Source organism: Phoca vitulina, unplaced genomic scaffold, assembly GCF_004348235.1.
Source record: "Phoca vitulina isolate PV1807 unplaced genomic scaffold, GSC_HSeal_1.0 scaffold76, whole genome shotgun sequence".
Taxonomy (NCBI): Eukaryota; Metazoa; Chordata; class Mammalia; order Carnivora; family Phocidae; genus Phoca; species Phoca vitulina.
The window spans coordinates 2,548,197-2,567,707 of NW_022589779.1; the positions used below are offsets into that span (position 1 = coordinate 2,548,197).

The following is a 19,511-nucleotide window of genomic DNA, read 5'->3' on the forward strand; positions in this document are numbered from 1 at the left end:
ATCAATGACTTTTAAGAGCAGAAATTTAGTATAATTATGCATGATATACACTTTTTTAGGTACAAAAATTATGTTATTTGACTATGCTTGGACTTCTACATAGTATGGGAAAGACTTGTTTCTTTAAAAAAGCATATTAACTAGCCTATTAACAATCAGGTTCTTAATGTAGCATCACATTCTGAAATAAAAAAACTACATTCCTATTATGTTACAGATTAATACTTGTTCTCAGAACTATTTCCAAAAAAGAAAAAATTTCTTACCAGACATAAACTGTGTAATAGAGGATAATTCCATTTGGCTCCAGGGGTGGTTGCCATGACAACTTCACCGTGACACCAGACAACTGTTTTACAGAGAAGTCTTTGGGAGGAGAATCAGGAGCTGAAAAGTTAGGGTAAGGATAATATATTTTATTAAACATATGTAAGAGAAGGCTAAAATGGAAATGCACAAAGTTTTCATTATAAACATTCTGGTAAATGAATCAGGCATAGTGTCTTTCTCCATGAGCATGGGAGACTAATTGTTTACTTTCAAAATGAGATGATAAAAAGAGATTTGCATGGTGGTGTTAGAACATCTGTTTCTGTGATTCAATGGAAAAAAATATTTCATGAGAAAAAAGAACAAGGGGTATGTCACAGTGATTCACCTACTGTTCAAGTACATCTTGGTAAATTATCATCCTCTAGTAAAAATAAAACTACTGGGGTGAATAAATATAATATGCAGTAAAAGTGCTCCTCAAACAATAAAAAGAAGTGGAAAAAAATCACACATTCAAGAAGTGGTAAAATGATAAGCATAACACTGGGAGAGCAGTTAAAATGACTGACCTCACAAATAAAAACTACATTCCTCAATTTCAGTTGTCATTAAACTGTAAAATAGTATCAAAATTTGTTCACTGAGTCTTCAAAATTGAATGGTGACAAAGAAAACCAATGTAGCACATAAATAAGAATATGGACAGGTTAGGGTCTACTTCTAATTTTGCTATGACAGCATAAGGATTCAAATAACTTAGCCATTCTGCACTGGATAAGCACTAAAAAAAAACTACTAGCAAGCTACTTAGCCAAGTTCATATTTACATTTAGATAAAATATTTAGAATGGCATTTCTTAGCTACTGTAAAACACCACAGTAATGTCTTAGAAGATTAACATACAAATTTTGCATATAGAAGGGTATAAATTACTAAAAATTTTTATCACTGTTATATGTGGAAAGTGAACTCATAGGTAGCTAATAGAAGTTTTAAGAATTTGTTCAGATCTTTGAACAATGTTAATTTATAGATTAGCACATGCGCACATCACTTTTTCCAATAATTTGAAGAAAACCTTACCTGAATTATTTTAATTTCTTTTTGATTTTCTGAATAATCTCAGCTAGATTGTGTGTGTACATATGCTTGTTTGTGTATATGTGTGTTTACATTATTTTGGTAACAAGAACTTTCCAACAACAAAAAAATTATTGAGCAGAGAAAAGGTTTATGAGATGAATTCTAAGGAATAATGGTGACAGTTGTATTCATATTTTCATTTGGTATTCTCACAGGCAGTACAATAAAAATGCTATCAAATATTGATTATCACAAGAATCCATATATCACTTGGAAACGTCTGTTTCCCAAGATATGAATTACTTCTGAGAACTCTCATTTGTCAAAACAAAAGCCTATGATATTTCTACTAACATCTTTACAATCTTAACTTCTGTTTATCATTGGAAAAAAAAAGGATTTAAATCAAAAATAGTACTGATTTAGAACATAATATGTTGTAACTAAGCATTTCTATTCTATAATATGCTTTAAGCTTTTATGTCAAATATCAGATAATTCTGAGTGTTTTATTTTAATTTCAGTATATCCTTGGGTATTTTCCTTTTTTATGTAAAACTTTTTATTGCTAATTAAATACAATTAACATGTCTATCTAAACAAAATATGTACTATAGCAGACTAAGTCTTAATCATTTTGGCATTTGTATTCTGAAGCACAATTTAAAAAATGAAATTGGCAAAGGGGATTAAGAGGCACAAACTTCCAGGCATAAAATAAATTTTTAAAAATTAAATTTACTTTAAAGAAAGGAAGAGGGAAATCAGAATACATAAATGCAATAATATCTTCTGCAATCTATCTAATTCATCATGACAGAGCATATAAGAATAGGTGAGAAGGGTATTCATAAGACTCTTCCTCCCTCTGGTTGCTGTGGTCTTTCCTATCTCTTATCCTCCCTCTTCAGTCGCTTTCCTTCAGGTCACAGCTTAGGTGTAACTTCCTCAGTTACACTTCCTCTGATGCCTCAAAGTAGCTAAAATTCCTCTTTTGTCCTTAGGAATAATTTGGGGGAAATACTTAAGCCAGTGATTAAAGTTATAAAGATTATTCATCTATACACAAATCAAATTTAGATCTCTTCCACTAAACCACAAGTTTCATGAGGGCCAAGAGCACCTAATACCCAAGAAAGCAAAGCTTCTCAGTCCTTTATCCATTCTTGATTTGCTGAAATTTTTCAATAAAGGGGTCTTGTTCTTCAACCTGCTCATTAGCAATTATATCAATGACTTGGCCAAGGACTTAGATGGTAAGTTCACCATGGTGACTTATACCATGGTAAGTTTAACAGTCCAGGTAATTCAGATACACAGTATAGTTTGAAACTATTGACTTAAGTGGTAAACAAACAAACAAAATAGACAAACAAACAAAAAAGACTTTTGTCAACTCTGTAGACAACTCTGTCTGTTCAGCATATATGTTTACTACTGGTCTACGTTCCTGCATATAGACTTCAAATTCTTACCATCAGGACTATTTTATTAAGTTAGAAAAAAAAAAAAAAGTGGATACTATGTTCAAAAGGGCATTGCATAGATGATTTAGTACATCTTCCTTAGGCATTACCTAAGATGGAAAAAAGAGCTAACCTCACCCCCGCCCCAGCCTTTAACAATCGTCCCATTGGGAAGGATTTATTTATTAGGTTAATTTTTACTTTGTTTCAGCACAAAGAATTGAACTATGAAAGAATGAAAATTTGGACAGGTTTGAGTTTTGATGGAGAAATAAGCATAGTTAGTAGATGCAATGACTAAGGAAGACCAACCCATGAGAGTACTTAGAACCTGGGACAAACCGAGCAGCCCACCAGGATGCTTTAATGAAGTAATTTGATGGAGGCAAAAACAGGGAAGGACCTAAAACAGAGGAGAAAGCTCTGAAGACTGTCATTTTGGATAAAATAAGAACAATGCAGAGAAAGGCCTTCCCTCTTCTAGAAGTATATAATGCACATTTTGTCCTGCTGAATGATTAGAATCTGAACATCCACAGAATGCAACCAAACTTGAGGATGGAAAAACTTGAAAGAGAGGTGGGGAAAGATACCCTACAAACACTTATGATATCCCTCATAACAACAGGACTTCCCTTTGCAGAAATAAAAATAAAAATAACAGTCTCAAATATATACAATGTATAAAACATAAAATGTAAATCCAAATCCCAAATATATTCCTCAAAAGTAATTTTCTTAGCATGATATATACCTAGAACTTGGTGAGGTACCAGTGTAAAGTGGTCTCAGTAGTAAAGTTGATTTTATTCAGGTTAGGAAAAGATATGTTTAAATATTCAATATGAAGGCTATTAACATTCAGGAATAGCATCTTGGCAAATTATGTAGAGAAACCTGGAAACTGGCCTGAACTCATTAGCAAGCTAATCCTAATAAAGTAAAAAAGACTGCAGGTTGATATAACAGAATCTACTACAAAACTGATGTAAATATCTATTCTTATGAACATTAAAGTTGAAAAACACAGTCATAACCTACATTAGTTGATGTTCAGACCATTCAAACCAAGATTTTAGCCTAAAAATTCCCATAAAAAATATTGCTGATTTCTTACAGAGCAAGGATGACTTCAGAAACAAAAAAGAGCATTTTATGAGTGAAATAAGTCAATCAGAAAAGACATGTATCATATGACCTCACTGATATGAGGAATTCTTAATCTCAGGAAACAAACTGAAGGTTGCTGGAGTGGTGGGGGGTGGAAGGGATGGGGTGGCTGGGTGATAGACATTAGGGAGGGTATGTGTTATGGTGAGCGCTGTGAAGTGTGCAAGACTGTTGAATCACAGATCTGTACCTCTGAAACAAATAATACATTATATGTTAAAAAAAAAAAAAAGAAGAAGAAGAAGATAGCAGGAGGGGAAGAATGAAGGGGGGGAAATTGGAGGGGGAGACGAACCATGAGAGACGATGGACTCTGAAAAACAAACTGAGGGTTCTAGAGGGGAGGGGGATGGGAGGATGGGTCAGCCTGGTGATGGGTATTAAAGAGGGCATGTTCTGCATGGAGCACTGGGTGTTATACGCAAACAACGAATCATGGAACACTGCATCAAAAACTAATGATGTAATGTATGGTGATTAACATAACATAATTTTTTTAAAAAGAGCATTTTAGGGGTGCTTGGGTGGCTCAGTCGGTTAAGCAGCTGCCTTCGGTTCAGGTCATGATCCCAGGATTCTGGGATCAAGCCCCACATCAGGCTCCCTGCTCAGCGGACAGCTTGCTTCTCCCTCTCCCTCTGCCTGCCTCTCTGCCTACTTGTACCCTCTCTCTGTCAAATAAATAAGTAAAATCTTTTTTTAAAAGAAGAGCATTTTATACCTGATTTTATTGAACATGAATCTGACTTTGCTAGCTTCTTTTACTCCATGACAATGAAATCTCTATAAATGCTGGCATGGCACACAACTGATACCCAAGTCTAGCAAAATTTTTACATTATATCTTCATTTTATGTACATGTTTTTTTTGAAATGTGATGGATTCAAAATAAATCTGTATCCACTATTGTATTTACCATCTTCTTCAGTCAGTACACTTATGGGTTCGCTCCGCACTCCTTCACCCCTGAGTGTACTAGCAGACACCTCAATCTTGTATTGGGTATATTTCTTCAGTCCTAAAAAGAAATCAAATAGATAAGACTTACAAAATATCCTTTAGTAATATGCAAGAGGCAGACTATGAAATGACTTAATATTCCAAAAGTAAAAACTAAATGAAAATGAAGTGCTTTCAAATAGTAAGTCCTATTACAAAGACAAAATATGACAAAGTATTGACTTAGAGTATTCTTTCATGTGACTGTAATAAATTCCTAGTTTATTAAACTAAAAAGCCAGAATTGTCCTACCCTGTATTAAACTAATCATACTTACCATTTATAATATAAAAGCAAGGTAATATTTTGTGCCCACTGTCAATATTAATGTTAATACCTAACATTATATATTATTTTTTACCTTTAATGTTCTGGGTCAAAGAGGTTGTATTTATAGTTCTTTCCTCATTTCCATTACTTCTCCTGAAATAAATTGTGTATTTTTGTATGATTCCATTAGGACTACTCGGGGGAAGGAACGACAGCTCAATCTCTCCAGAAGATATATTTTTGTAAGTAATATTTTCTGGTGCACTATCAGGCACTGGGAAAAAAACAAAAATATAAATGCATAAAATAATTCTATCCTAAAAATATATTCTCAAAAAAAAAAAAAACCATTTTGCTGAAGTCTTCACCCAAGTGCACTAGGATATGTATATAAGAACATCCTAAATGGAATAAGAGACACAGAACTTATACACTTACAATTATGTAAGAAAAAATTGCATCTCAAAAGAAAATTCATACTATGATTCTACAGAATAATGCTTATAGGATGATATGTTTATTAAAATACTTGAGATGGTATTAAACTGTCTATCGTTGCAGAACACACAGATGCAAGAAAGAAGTTCGAAAAACACCTAAAAATCAATTCTGCCTTTCATTAATAATGATAATATATAAAAGATTAATAATTAGTTTGGGTACAAAACAAGATGTAGGACAAGGCAAGGAACCTCTCCTAGATACAATGATACAATGTTGCACATTAGGACCTGGCAGCAAACCAGTCTTCCAAGGATACAAGATAACATTAAATAAAATACAGGTTTTATGTATCTACTAATGTTCTTATTGTATTGAATCCAATGGTCATAAAATGGTTTTCTATGTATATTCAAATACTAGTACTACATGTGGGATTCTGATTCTGATAAATATTGAAACAGATACCCTAAACTGAATGACTATCTTAGTTAAAACCCTTCATAAAACTGAAACAAAGTTTTCTTTACAGGAATTGCAGAGTTGGACAAGGTAGTTAGAAATCTGTGGTAGCCAAAAAAACAAAAGCAAAAAAAAATTAAATTAAACAAAAAAACAAAGTAAAAATGGGTATCCTGAAACAGAAGCTGGTACTAAAACCAGCTCTGTCTTAGAGGGGACTGGCCAATCCTGGTGATGTTGAGTTTTTGCATTAACAGCTGTATGGAATTCCAGATAAAGAAGAGAAAGCCTTGGGCCAGGAGAAGAGTAAGGGATCTCCCCATTTAAGAAGATGGAAAACCAAAAGCACGCAATTTCAACCATTTTACTGGACAACTCAGGGAGGTACCTTCAATTCTTCTGCAGAATGCCACAGAATTCAGTGTGAGTGGTAACTCCTGATCTTGTGCAATGTGATGTGTTCACCCTCAGGGAAGAGGGAGTAAGAAGTAAACCCACCATACAAAAGAGGACAGAGAAGAATTTTTTTTTCTCACTCCATTCTGGATGAAGAAGTGAAAGAGAAAGAAAAATTATGCAGTTTTGGAACTGCACGCCTATCCCTAAGAGCCTATGTGGCTCAAATCCATGCTACCTGAAAAACCTTTACTTCAGAATTTAAATTAAAATGAATCTGTAATAGTGTGGCTGTTATTCAAAAGCAACTAGCAGAAGCAAACATAAATCCTCTCAGAAGGAACTCAGCTTCAACTCAGGCCACATAAATGTACCACGGATAAATTTCAAGGAAAATGTGCGGACTGATAAAATCACTAAACAAGCAAATCAGTGTCGAATCACCATATTGTACACCTGAAACTAATATTGCACTGTATGTTAAGTAACTGGAATTTAAATAAAAACTTTAAAAAAAGGAAAAAATTTTATCACCTGGATGACTGACTTCCTCTCTACCACTCTTAAGAGATGTCAACGTCAATGCAAATGATCTGCCCAATTCCCTGGACTCTGTATTCCTTGATCTCCATAATTCCAAGTTTTCCTCCACCTTACTTTAACCACTAGCTTATATGGCTATACCCAAAACCTTGTCATTACCAATAATTGCCCATATTCCTTTCTTTGGCAACACCTCCTCTTTCTAGCTTACTGACCTTTGTACTGACAATCCAACAATTCCTTGACCCTCATCATAACTTCATTTTTATCCCCTCCCTTACATCCTCATCTCCCTACTCACTCAGGCCAGAGCCCATCGCCTACCACCAGAACCAGTCCCTACCGATCTCCATCAACTCCTTCTGTTTCCATCTTGCTTTCCAGCAAAATTCCAATCTGAATTAAACTGAGCTCAGTGCTAGTTCCATATCTGCAACAGAACAGCTGAAAACATCGGAAGAAAGCAAAACTCCATGCTAACTAGCCTCATTTAAATTTAAACCTCAAATTTCAAATGAATTTTTTCCACTTCCCAACAGCCTAAATTTTACTTTAGTCAGTTCCGTCTACAGCTCTGCTCCGTATGTTTTCACCATCTTCTCTGTCCACAAACATCCAAAATCCCTCCCCACTTCTTATTCAAAGCTGAAAATCTTGCTTCCCACTTCATTTCGATAATAACACTCAGAAGAGAACTGCATTATCTTCCTTCTACCGATTTTCCTTTAACTGCTTTCTCTCCTTACTCCCTTCCAAGGCATGGCCCTGCACTTTTTTTTTTTCTTTCAAGTTTTTATTTAAATTCCAGTTCATTAACATACAGTGTAATATTAGTTGCAGGTGTAGAATTTAGCTATTCATCACTTACATACAACACCTAGTGCTCATCACAAATGCCCTCCTTAGTCCCCATCACCTATTTAACCTATCCCTCCACCACCTCTTCTCCAGTAACCATCAGTTTGTTCTCTATAGTTAAGAGTCTGTTTCCTGGTTTTCCTCTCTTTTTTGTTCCCTGTACTCATCTGTTTTGTTTCTTAAATTCTGCATATGAGTGAAATCATATGGTATTTGTCTTTCTCTGACTGACTTATTTCGCTTAGCATAATACTCTCTAGTTAGATCAATGTCATTACAAATGGCAAGATTTCATTCTTTTGGATGGCTGAGTAGTATTCTGTTGTATAAATATACCACATCTTCCTTCTCCATTCAACAGTCAATGGAAATTTCCTAGCCCTCCATTTCTGTGCTAGATTCCATTCTATCTATCTAGTCAGAGGTTTTAGAATTGAAGTTATTCCCTCTCTGTTGTGTTATTGGTTTTTCTCTTTTGGTTGAATTATTTCTATATTGTATACATGTGAACACACACACACACACACACACACACACACACACACATTATATCACAGCAAAAGAAAAAAAAAAAAAAGACACTTGACTCTCTTTGCCCTTTCAAGTATTGCTCCATTCTGGCCTCCATGCCATATCAAAATTGCTCAAAATTTCCACCTTTATTCGTTTTCTCCACTTTTTAAATCTGTCATTCTGTCTTAGTCTCACTTCAGTTAGGCATTTTCCTCCACTTTTTCCCATGAAACCTGCTGTCATGAAGTCACCAGTGATCTCCATAATGCCAAACCTCTCATCAGTTGTATGCCCTCATCATCCTTACTTCACTGACAGCAGTATTTGACATAGGAAATAAATTACTTCCACTTGAAAATCTTCATTCACTTGCATTGCAAGACACAATCTTCTGATTTTCCTCTTACCTCACCACTGCCCACTTCTGCTTAGTCCTTGACTAACTCCTCTCTGACTTCTCCAAGTCCATAGGTCATATTGCCCCAGAACACAGGTGTCTGCTTCTTTCCATTTCTATCTACACACCCCCTGAGGTGACTTTTTCTCATCCCTTGACTTTAAATTGTGTATTCAACCCTGGATCCTCTCCCTGAGTTTCAAACTTACATATGCAAGTGCCTTCATGACAGGTACTCAGATATTTAAAACATGTTCAAAACAGAACTGAATTTCCTCCAAACTGACCTCTTCTCCAGACTTCCCTATCTCAGTAAATGGTACCACCATTCACCCAGATTTTCAAATGAAATACCTAGTAAATAATCATGTTTTTCTCTTCATTCCCAAATCCAACATAGTCATCAGAGATCTTCCAAAATTGCAAATAATATCATGTTCTTGTCATAATTCTTCAATAGCTACTCATTACAATTAAACTCCAAACCTCTTAGAATAACACCAAGAATCTGCACAATCCACCTTTGCCAGCCTGTCTCTCCTCATCTGCTAATGACAGGAATGCTCTGCTCTTCCTCAACCACATAGAGTATCTTCCCACTTGAGAAATCTGGCTATTGCTATTCCTCCTTCTGGTGGACTTTTCTTCCTTATCCTCATCTAACTTGCTCTTATACATTGTTAATATCTCTGGGCAAATATAATTTCTTCAGAGAGGGCTTCTCTCATTCCACTACCTCCAATAGTCTGTTTACTAGTCAAGTAACTCTCTCTTCTTTCCCTGGTTTTTTTTCTTATTACAATTTACCACTACCAAAGTCACATATATTACTTTATACTGCTTTATTTTCTGTGAAACTTCTAAAATGTTAAGTTCCAGGACGGTAGGAATTTTGTCTTACTGCTGTACCCACAATGCATATGAATCCACAAAAACATGTTCAGGCCATGAATAAATATGTTCAACAAGACATAAAATATATTTAAAAACAAGAGAGAAATTCACAGCTAAGCAAAACAAGATTGAATTGAATAGCTCTTTAACTGCAAGAAAAAAAGGAGTCAGTAATACTATGCTTGAACTTCATAACTCAGTATGACTTCTGATTTTGAAAAATTCCCATTGGAATTTGCTAAGTTGTCCCTCTGGAGTTGTCTGCCTACCACCAGTAGTCAGAATATAAATATGCACCCCTGACCCCAGGCTGATATCCTTTGCATTTTTATTCATTTATCCTTAGGGGATAACCAGTGCTGGATTCAGGGAAAATAAGACAGACTTGATGACTTACTGATTTTGGAGAGCAATGATGGACTTAGAGTTTTCTGAACCAACACAGTGTGTCCAATTGGAGAAGTATTGTGTAAAATAGATAGCTCATGAATAAAAAGACTATGGACTCTGAGAAACAAACTGAGGGTTCTAGAGGGGAGGGGAGTGGGGTGATGGGTTAGCCTGGTGATGGGTATTAAAGAGGGCACGTACTGCATAGAGCACTGGGTGTTATATGCAAACAATGAATCATGGAACACTACATCAAAAACTAATGATGTAATGTATGGTGATTAATACAACATAATAAAAAAAAAGTTTAAAAAAACTATTACAATTGGTTGGAATAAGCTGAATCTATTTAAAAAATAAAAATAAGAAATGTTTGTTCATGATGGTCCTAAAATAGGAAGTGACAAGTTACCTTGAGTATTCCAAAAGATTGTTGTTTGGCATGCAAAGTTATAATGATATGTAGAAAAAATTTTAAATGCTATTCATTAATATAAATAAATTTATAGAGCCCTACACAAAATTTTGGTCAACATCTAGGTTACTATCCACTAGTGGTTATTACCCCACATCAGACATATTCAAGGCATTTTGTTAAAGGCTTCTCATAAAGAAAGGTAGATCTTAAAGAGGAAAGAGAAAAATAGAGATCATCAAAAGGTAATTTATATGAGAACTTAAAGTTCTTTATATGATTACTGAACCCTAAGTATGAGAAAACATGAATTACTCTTGTTTGATTGCAAACTCTACATTCTATACTTAAAACACACATAAACACAGTCTCTCTTTCATACACACACACACACACACACACACACACGCGCGCGCACACATCCATGAGATCATCCTCGTATTGATCTTTTTTGCTTGAACACAAGAGTATTTTACTCCCAAGCATAAGTAAACTCTGATTCCCCAATCAAAATAAAGCATGTGCACAAATAATTTATTCTTATTTGTAGCTAGCAGCATTAACACACTACTAACCAATCCCTCAATTTCTCATGAAACAATGTTGAAAAGTGGGCTCTTGTTTTTTATAATAAGAGTAGAGGATGGATTCATTCTATTTAATAAGAATATGAAGCCTTGGGAATAGATACATAGTTGTTCTTGAGTACATCTTGCTTCAAATGACACCTTGAGACTACTTAACATTCTAGCTTCCTCTTTTGCAAAAAGAGCTAAAACTGGTGGCTCAATAGTAGCACACATATTATGGGAAAAGTCATAATGTAGATTTCATTGTCCACCATTTTCATCTAGATGAAGAATGCAAAGATGTTGAAAGTACCCTACTTTAAGACAGAGAGTTCAAAATTAGAAGTATGGACATTGAACACAATGCCCTATTATTCAGTCTGTTTTGCTTCTGAAGAGCCTAGTATCAAAAAATAATTAGCAAACAACAAAAAAGATTTTTCTATAGATAATCACTAAAGTGTTCTTGATGCTGTGACCAGTAGTGAAGTATTTGTAGTGAAGTATTTGATAGTGAAGTATTGATAAGTATTTGATAAGCATTCATGAATATGATGATTGTTTAATATAACAGGAACTTTGAAAGTTCTTCTTTCCTTCTTCATGCTATGCAGAGCCCAAGTAGCAAAATATCTCTGCAACAATGAACAGAAAAAATCCTAGATATATTCTATAATTTACCAACTTTATTGATGGCTTCTGAAACAGATTATATTGTGAAAGGAAATATGCTTTATAGTCTGATGCATTTGGGTCCCAGGTCCAGCTTCATCACTTACCAGCTGGGTGACCTCAAGCAATTAAACATCTACCAATTAATTTTAACTTTAGGAGGGCAGAAATTCACTTTCATTTACAGTGTTATATTCTCAGTAGGGCTTGGCATATTGCAAATATTTGTTAAATATTTATTGAAGGATGGACCTCTCACACCTGTTTTTCATTAGGCAATGAAGATAGTAATATCTTAATGCTTTATTTTAGAATTAAAGAGGTAATTTTCATGAAAGCCGATGGCATAGCCCACGGCACTTTGCAGGTGTTTAAAATATGCTTGTTTCTTTCCTTGAACTAGTGTAAAATAAAGCTAGGTCAGGTAAAGAGGAGATCTTTTTCTTTAAAAAATACTGATTTTAAAAACAATATCTATCAAAGCAATGGAACATGCCAATATACAGTTTAACATCAATTAGATTTCACTTTAAGGGATAACTCTTGATGCTATAAAACATTCCTTTCATTACTCTCTCAGTCCAGCAATTACAATTGCCATTCTCCATGGGCTCTTTTATGTCATCTCATTTTATTAATTTCTGTGACCGGTCTCAAGAAGATACTCCTGTTCAAAGATAAACTGCTTTACTAGATTCCTATATCCTTAAGGTTAGAGACAGGGCCTCACATATAGCATCTGGCTGAACCATATGAAATTGCTGATACTTGGCCACTATGACCCATAGGAATAGTAATTCCATATGGTTCAGCCAGTAGCTAGTCAACAGATATTTAATTTTAAAACTAGGAGTAAAACAGAAACTTTATATTTTTTATTAATTCTCAGCATAAATTACAGAGTTGGCTTAAGAGTGATGCTCCAATATATGATTATAAACATAACAATAAATTTGTTATAATCATCTTGTAGCACTGAAACTGAAACACAAGAGTGTAATTCCTTGCTTCCATGATATTCCCCTCCCTACCCACCCAACAACTTCAATAACATCCACTCTACCCTATTCTTTAAGATCCAGGTCAGATGCTATCTCCTCCATAAGACTCAATCAGGCATGCCCTTCCTATGCTCCTACTCTGCACCTCTTTCTATATACATACCTCATTGGAGGACAGGAATCTATTCTTATGAGTGGGCTCTGCCTTTACCTAATCTGCCTTTACCTAAAGGCTCTGCCTTTACCTAATCTGCAAACATGTAGTTATTTTACAGGTACACTGAAAGATTCCTTGGTTTCTCAAGGTCTTTCACTTGAAAAATTCACTGATTTTATTTTGGAGTTCCCATATATGTAAAGCAGACTTTAACAATCGACACAGCAAGCCTTTTCCCCACACCTTCCCAGAAAAAAATTAATAAATAAATAAATTTCTGGGTTATACAAAAAAGAATAAGAGATTTTAGGTTACTTAAAATATAAACAATATAACAATTGTCAGCCATGTTTACTTCATTACTATGTATTATTAAACAGCAAACAAAAAACTTACCAGTCTCAGAAGTCCTTACAGAGACTAAAGAAGATAACTGATTGCCATGACCAAATCTGGTATATGACCTGACAGAAATGTTGTAGAGGGTGTAAGGTTTTAAGCCCCCTAAAATTATGTTTGTGGTTGAGGTGTTCTTCATAAACAAGGTGTCCATATTTTTATACAGCACTTCATAAGCAACAATAATCCCATTGGGTTTCTCAGGTGGTGACCACTTCAAATTTATTTCACTTGCAGTAACATCAATAACTTCAATATCTTGAGGTGATGATTCTGGTTCTGGGGGATGAAAACAAAATTTTAAATACATGTATTTTTTCATGCTAATTGCTTCAGCCACTAAGGGAGCATGAGATAGACAGCAGTAAGCATGCAACACTACTTGCTTCTCTTTATTAAAATTGCACCTGATATTCTTACCATCTTCTGGAGTTCTCACAAAGATGTCATTTTCTTCAGACAAAGAACTTTCTCCAACATGGGTTGAGGCAGCCACTCTCATTTTATATTTCGTGTATTTCTTTAACCCTATAATGACAACAGTAATCTGTTTAAAGATCATAAAATAACATTCATGGATTAGGGTCATTTGACACAGGACTAGTGAAAATAATTTATTTGGGAGACTGGCTCTCCAAGTCAGTTTCCTTGTAATCTCATTGTCCCAAAATTCCTCAGGCATGAGGGTCTTCCCATGTTGATGATATTTTAGTTCTTTCCTGAATATTAGGGTAATCATTGAAGCTGAAAAATAATTTTTGGCACGCTGCAAGGACTATGCTGACTTGGCACAAACAGCATGTCAGCTCAGTAACTTCAGCTGACTTTCACATTCATTCATTCAAGCTTTTAACACTTTACTTCAGTGTACCAGATATAAAATTCTCTGGGTTAAGTATGTCCCTACAATACTTGTGATCTGATGATCTCTTTTTTTTGTAGATAAATATAGATAAAGAAAAACACATTTAATCAAGTTATTTCTTCAAATTTTTCAAGATGTCCATGGCAGCACAGCATAAGAAAATCTGAAATGAGGCAGCACATGTCCTGCAGTGTTTAAGGCAAAAAGAGATGCATATTTTCATCAGAAAAGCAATGTTTTAAAAAAGATTGTTCTACCTGTTATGAGAAAGCTGTTATCTGTAGTAGTCATCTGGAATGCTCTGTTTGTATCCAGTTCCATTGCATAAATGGTATAATGAGTTATTTTTCCATTGGGATATTCTGGAGGATCCCAATACAACAAAATAGATGAAGAACTAATATTTTTATAGTTTATAATTTGAATGGAGCTTGGCACTTGTAAAGAAGAATGAACAATTAATGTGAGCAAAAAGAAAAAGTATTACAATGTGTAAGAGCAGTATTTGCAGGTAATTATTTCAAAGGAAATACATTCTTACCTTGCTCACGTGTCCTCACATTGAGAACCGTTGGTGGTCCTTCTCCCATGATGGTGAAAGCAGATACACTAATCATGTGCTCAGTGAAAGGTACAAGTCTCCTGATAACATAAGACAGCTGTTCAGCAGCAATGTTGGTGATATACAGATTCCTTGTAGTTCCTATTTGAAATCAGTTAAAAAAAATCATGATCAAAATTATTTTTCCTCACAGAGTGAAACCTTAAACTTGATTTCACATTAGTCATTAATTTTTCTATGTACTCCTTTATGCAAAATAATAAAAATATGTGTAAATAATAAACATGTATAATTAATAATACATACATCTTGGAACATGAGACTAGTGTTTTGAGAAAATACAACCTTCTGAAAGGGACTGGCTAGGAATTTTTTCTGAAATGAAAGATGAGGTAATAATATCAAATTAAAATGTTATAAGTCAATGCTATGTTGTAATGTGAATGTTATCGAAATGAGACTTATTTGGACTAAAAAAATACCATACCTTTATCAAACCCCTTGGGGGTTTAAAGTAAGCATGCTTGGATAACTGACACGTAAATATGTCTGAACAAGGATTTCAAATAATGTTAATTTTTTTTTATTAAGAACCTGTGCGTCCAACAATGTTAAATAACAATTAGGCCAGACAAATACTCAAGGAAACATCTGTATCAGAAATTGTGGGCCTCTTAATTTTTAGTGCTGCTCCAGTCTTTGCACAGGTCAAAATGGATCAGTAAATGAAATAAATATATATCGAATGTAATGTGATATTTTTGACTAATTCTGCATCAATAAAATAACATAACACTTTTAATTTGGAATGAGACAACTACTGAATCTGAAAAAAAGGCAATGAAAAAAATATTCTTCTCACTTTTAGAATGACCAGAGAGATCATTTAGATCTGCGTCATGTAACCAACTATTTTTAATTTGCTATATATGGCATTCTTCTTTTAGAAACAGTACGATCCATTGACCCTGAAAAGCAAGTGTATACACTAATGACATCACCACATCGCTGGGGTCACCTACACCTGTTTATCACCCCATGCACTAGAGTTGTAACTTTCTGACCTATTTACCTTTAGTGACATTTGAAAACCTATTAGTCAAAAGCTGCAGAGAGTGTGAGGCCTGTAAATGATTTGAAGATATGTTAATCCCTCCCCATCACACCTGCTTTGGCAACTGTAATAACTGATTGTCTATGCAGCTTGGCCAGAGACTCTAGGGTGCTACTTTCTCTAGGAGGAAGGTCAAATGGGTTAGGAGGGGCCCACTCCTGCCTGTGTGGCATATCCATTTGCTGCATGAGGTTATCCAACAGTTGAAGAAGAAAAAATCTGACTCCAGCCCAAGAACCATTAATAATTTGGTTGAACTCTAAGCTAAGGTTCATATCTGTGCTAGCTAGTACTGATGGTTTGAAATACGCTTCAAAGAACATAAATACTGTACCTACCAACTGCTGAATGCTGGTCTTCAGCTCTGTTCCTCACAGGGAAATTATTACGCGCATGACTGTTATATATAGCTGAAGCAAGTGAGTAGAGGTCTGAAGATATCTCTGCTGAACCCTCAAATAATTCTGCCATTGACTCTTCTATGTTCACAGTTTCTGGAGTCATGGGGTCATCTATATACTGTAATTAAAAACAGACTATTTACAATGACTGTAACATTTACACTTAATAATGACTTCACTCAAGTATTTAGCTTAATTAAAAAACTAGTAACTTTGGAATCACACCTTTTAAAAAGACAGTATTATATCCACAACTACTGTCTTCCTTTACATTCCCAGATTTCATTCTAGAGCTATTAAATTCCTGCATCATTTTAACACATCCTGATCACTCCATTATCTTAAGAGATCAATACTGTATTGTGAGATGAAGGGGATATTTGTTTCCGATTTGAGTTAATTATTGTAAAATTAGACATCCTCATACAGAGGTTTCATAACTAAACTATTTTAAAACCATTCACCCCCAAAAGTAAGTGTTCTAGGCACACTGCCTTATTAAAATATGTTTTGCTTCTCTATCTGTGTGTTCTCATTTGCATATGAGGTGTGAGAGGCTTGTATGCCCGCTTGATACATCAATAATAGTTTATCTTTGATCAAGTGAAGTTACAGACATGAACAAAACTGCATGGCAATCACTTTCAAATAGCCTATCCAAGGCTCTGGACGTAAAGAATATTTTAAGTAACTGTGATTGCTCCTAGATCCCATAATGTACTTCACACATGTCAAGTTCACCAAAGTAACAGATACTGAAGTGAAAATATCAGGGGCATATTACAGATAAACACAGAAGAGTTTCTATTGGGATAACAAGATGACTCTCTCCTTTCCCCCTTCCCACAAAGCATAACTGATTGAGGAAAGGGTATTTGAGCCAAATACTATTAGGTATTTCGTGTAGTTTTCAACCTCGGAAATAAGACTAAACATTAATCAAAGTAAATGTTGCCTTAAGAGACTTAACAACCAAATGAAATGTGTGAACTTTGGATTCTAATTAGTACATATCTACCAACATGGGCTTCAAAAATAATCAGGAAAATGTGAATATGTTCTAGATATTCGATGATACCAAAACAATATTAGTAATTCTGATAGTTGTGGTAATGGAATCATTATATGAATTAAAATGTCCATGAGTTTTAGAGATTTGTTATTAAGTAGGCACGTAGGAGCAAAATGGGAAGTCTGGAATTTATTCTAAAATATGTCCAAGGCAACAGTAACAATGGGAAACAGCTGAAGCCAGTATGACAGGATGTTAGTTACTGAATCCAGGTGAGGGGCAAATAGGGGGTTATTACATTCTCTTCTCTACTTTCATATCTGTTCAAAATTTTCCAAGATAAAATCATTTAAAAAAAAAAAAAAGACATTGCAAGAACTACTTGCTTTTGGTCCATTCCTTTTCAAGTTCTGCTTCAAAACTCACCTTTTAAGAAAAACAAAAATGCTTTTTTTAAAAAAAAAGAAAATCGTTTTATTCCTTCCCAACTCCATGCTCTCTCACACTCAAAACTTGTAATATATAATAAAGGTTTTATTTATGTAAATAACTTTTGGTACTCTTATCTTTTAATTATCTTACATGTTTCGGGGTTGCCTTTAGTCCTAGAGCCAAAAACAGAGTTTTTATTCCTAAATAACATCAATACTTAGTATTTTAAAAAACTAAGAGGTTCTCAGGAAAAATTTCAGTAAGGCAAGAAATTTTAAGGCCGTTTGTTTAACCAGCTACAAAGATAGGTCATTGGAATATTGACTTTTCTGAGACATAAAAGAATGGAGAAATGATCCAAGGAAATCTCTAGTTCTCCAAATGATATTTATAAAATAAAATTATTGAAATATTGTTACATCTTTAGCCAGAAGAGTATTGTGATGAAAAGCAGGAGAACACCTATGAGATCTATTCTAAAATTGTTGCAATAAAGAACTCTGGATAGGGAACTCTATATGGGACAAGTTAAAGGTCTTCGATCTTCCAACGGCTCACTTCAGCTCTGCCTCCACAGGGAAATCAGGGAGGGCATGAATCACAAACACATAATTCAGAGATGCTCTGGTATTCCAGTCAATAGTTTATGCTTGAAACACACAGCTGTTTCCACTATCAATCAGCCGCTCTTTGAGAATCTACTGTGTACAAAGCACTACGGAAGGTACAATGAAGTAGTACGAACAATTTCCCCGTGAACTAAAACTTTGCATTAAATCTCCTGATATTTTATACTCCATGTAAGATAAATTATTGAGAGTTATGCCACAGCATCCCATCAATTAACTAAGTTAAGCATCTCTGTTGACAAACTGCCATTTCAAAAGAAGAGTTGACCTAAATAATTTTGGCTTTCTGAATTTCTCTCAAATTCTGGTATTCTGGAAAGACCCTCCCTAACTGGGGCAATGATTTGAACATTGGTTTCACAACAACCCAGAATGTTATTTGTTATCACTGAGAGGGCTGTGCCATGAATATTTCTCACACTTTGCCTCTCTTAAAAAGGCATTAGATATTGGGTTTTTCAAAAGATGAATAAAAAATATTTTAAGAGCAAAAATGACGGGAAAGAACTAGAACTTCAGAAAGTAATTGGAAGGGGCCAAAGTGGACATGAGAGAAATGGAAGAGAAAAGAAGCCCACCACAACCCGTAAAGGTTTCAGACTCACTGAGTTAGTCCAGGGCTCTCAACCTCAGCACTACTGACATTCTGTGTTAGATAATGTTTTGTTGTGGGAAGGTTAGCAGCATCCCTGGTCCCTACCCACGGGAAGCATCTCCTCAGTTGTGACAAAGAAAAATGTCTCCAGTGATTGCCAACTGGAGAGCAAACTCTCCCTTGGTTGAACACAACTGACTTAGGGAATGTCACAGTTCATCAACATGAAAGGCCTCTCATATGCTACCCAGGAATCTTTGGAATTTATGTGAAAGAATTACAGTTCTTCAGAGCTAAATTCCTAATCCATCTGTATAAACCAACCTGACTCTATGTGTAATAACCTTCATTATAGCTAATGTGATTTTATTTCTAAAAAAATCTCCATTACATCTATCAATTTAGACTCACTGGACGTCTACTGGATTGCATTAATGGAACAAGTGACTTATTCTTAAGAAATGCTTCTATATTTTATTATAAACTATAACATGATTTATGCTCTCTGTTATTAAGCAGTAGTAAAAAGA

General features: G+C 34.8%; 1 protein-coding gene across 1 annotated transcript in view; it reads right to left on the reverse strand.

Moving 5' to 3' along the window:
• PTPRQ (protein tyrosine phosphatase receptor type Q) overlaps window positions 1-19,511 on the reverse strand; it is a 197,929-nt gene that overhangs the window by 151,178 nt on the left and 27,240 nt on the right. Inside the window, exons 10-17 of the mRNA XM_032393715.1 lie at window positions 16,251-16,431; window positions 14,778-14,939; window positions 14,494-14,673; window positions 13,792-13,899; window positions 13,369-13,650; window positions 5,356-5,538; window positions 4,911-5,012; window positions 267-387 (exon numbers count right to left, since the gene is read on the reverse strand). Coding sequence (XP_032249606.1) covers window positions 267-387; window positions 4,911-5,012; window positions 5,356-5,538; window positions 13,369-13,650; window positions 13,792-13,899; window positions 14,494-14,673; window positions 14,778-14,939; window positions 16,251-16,431 — 1,319 coding nt within the window. The remainder of the gene's footprint in view (window positions 1-266; window positions 388-4,910; window positions 5,013-5,355; window positions 5,539-13,368; window positions 13,651-13,791; window positions 13,900-14,493; window positions 14,674-14,777; window positions 14,940-16,250; window positions 16,432-19,511) is intronic.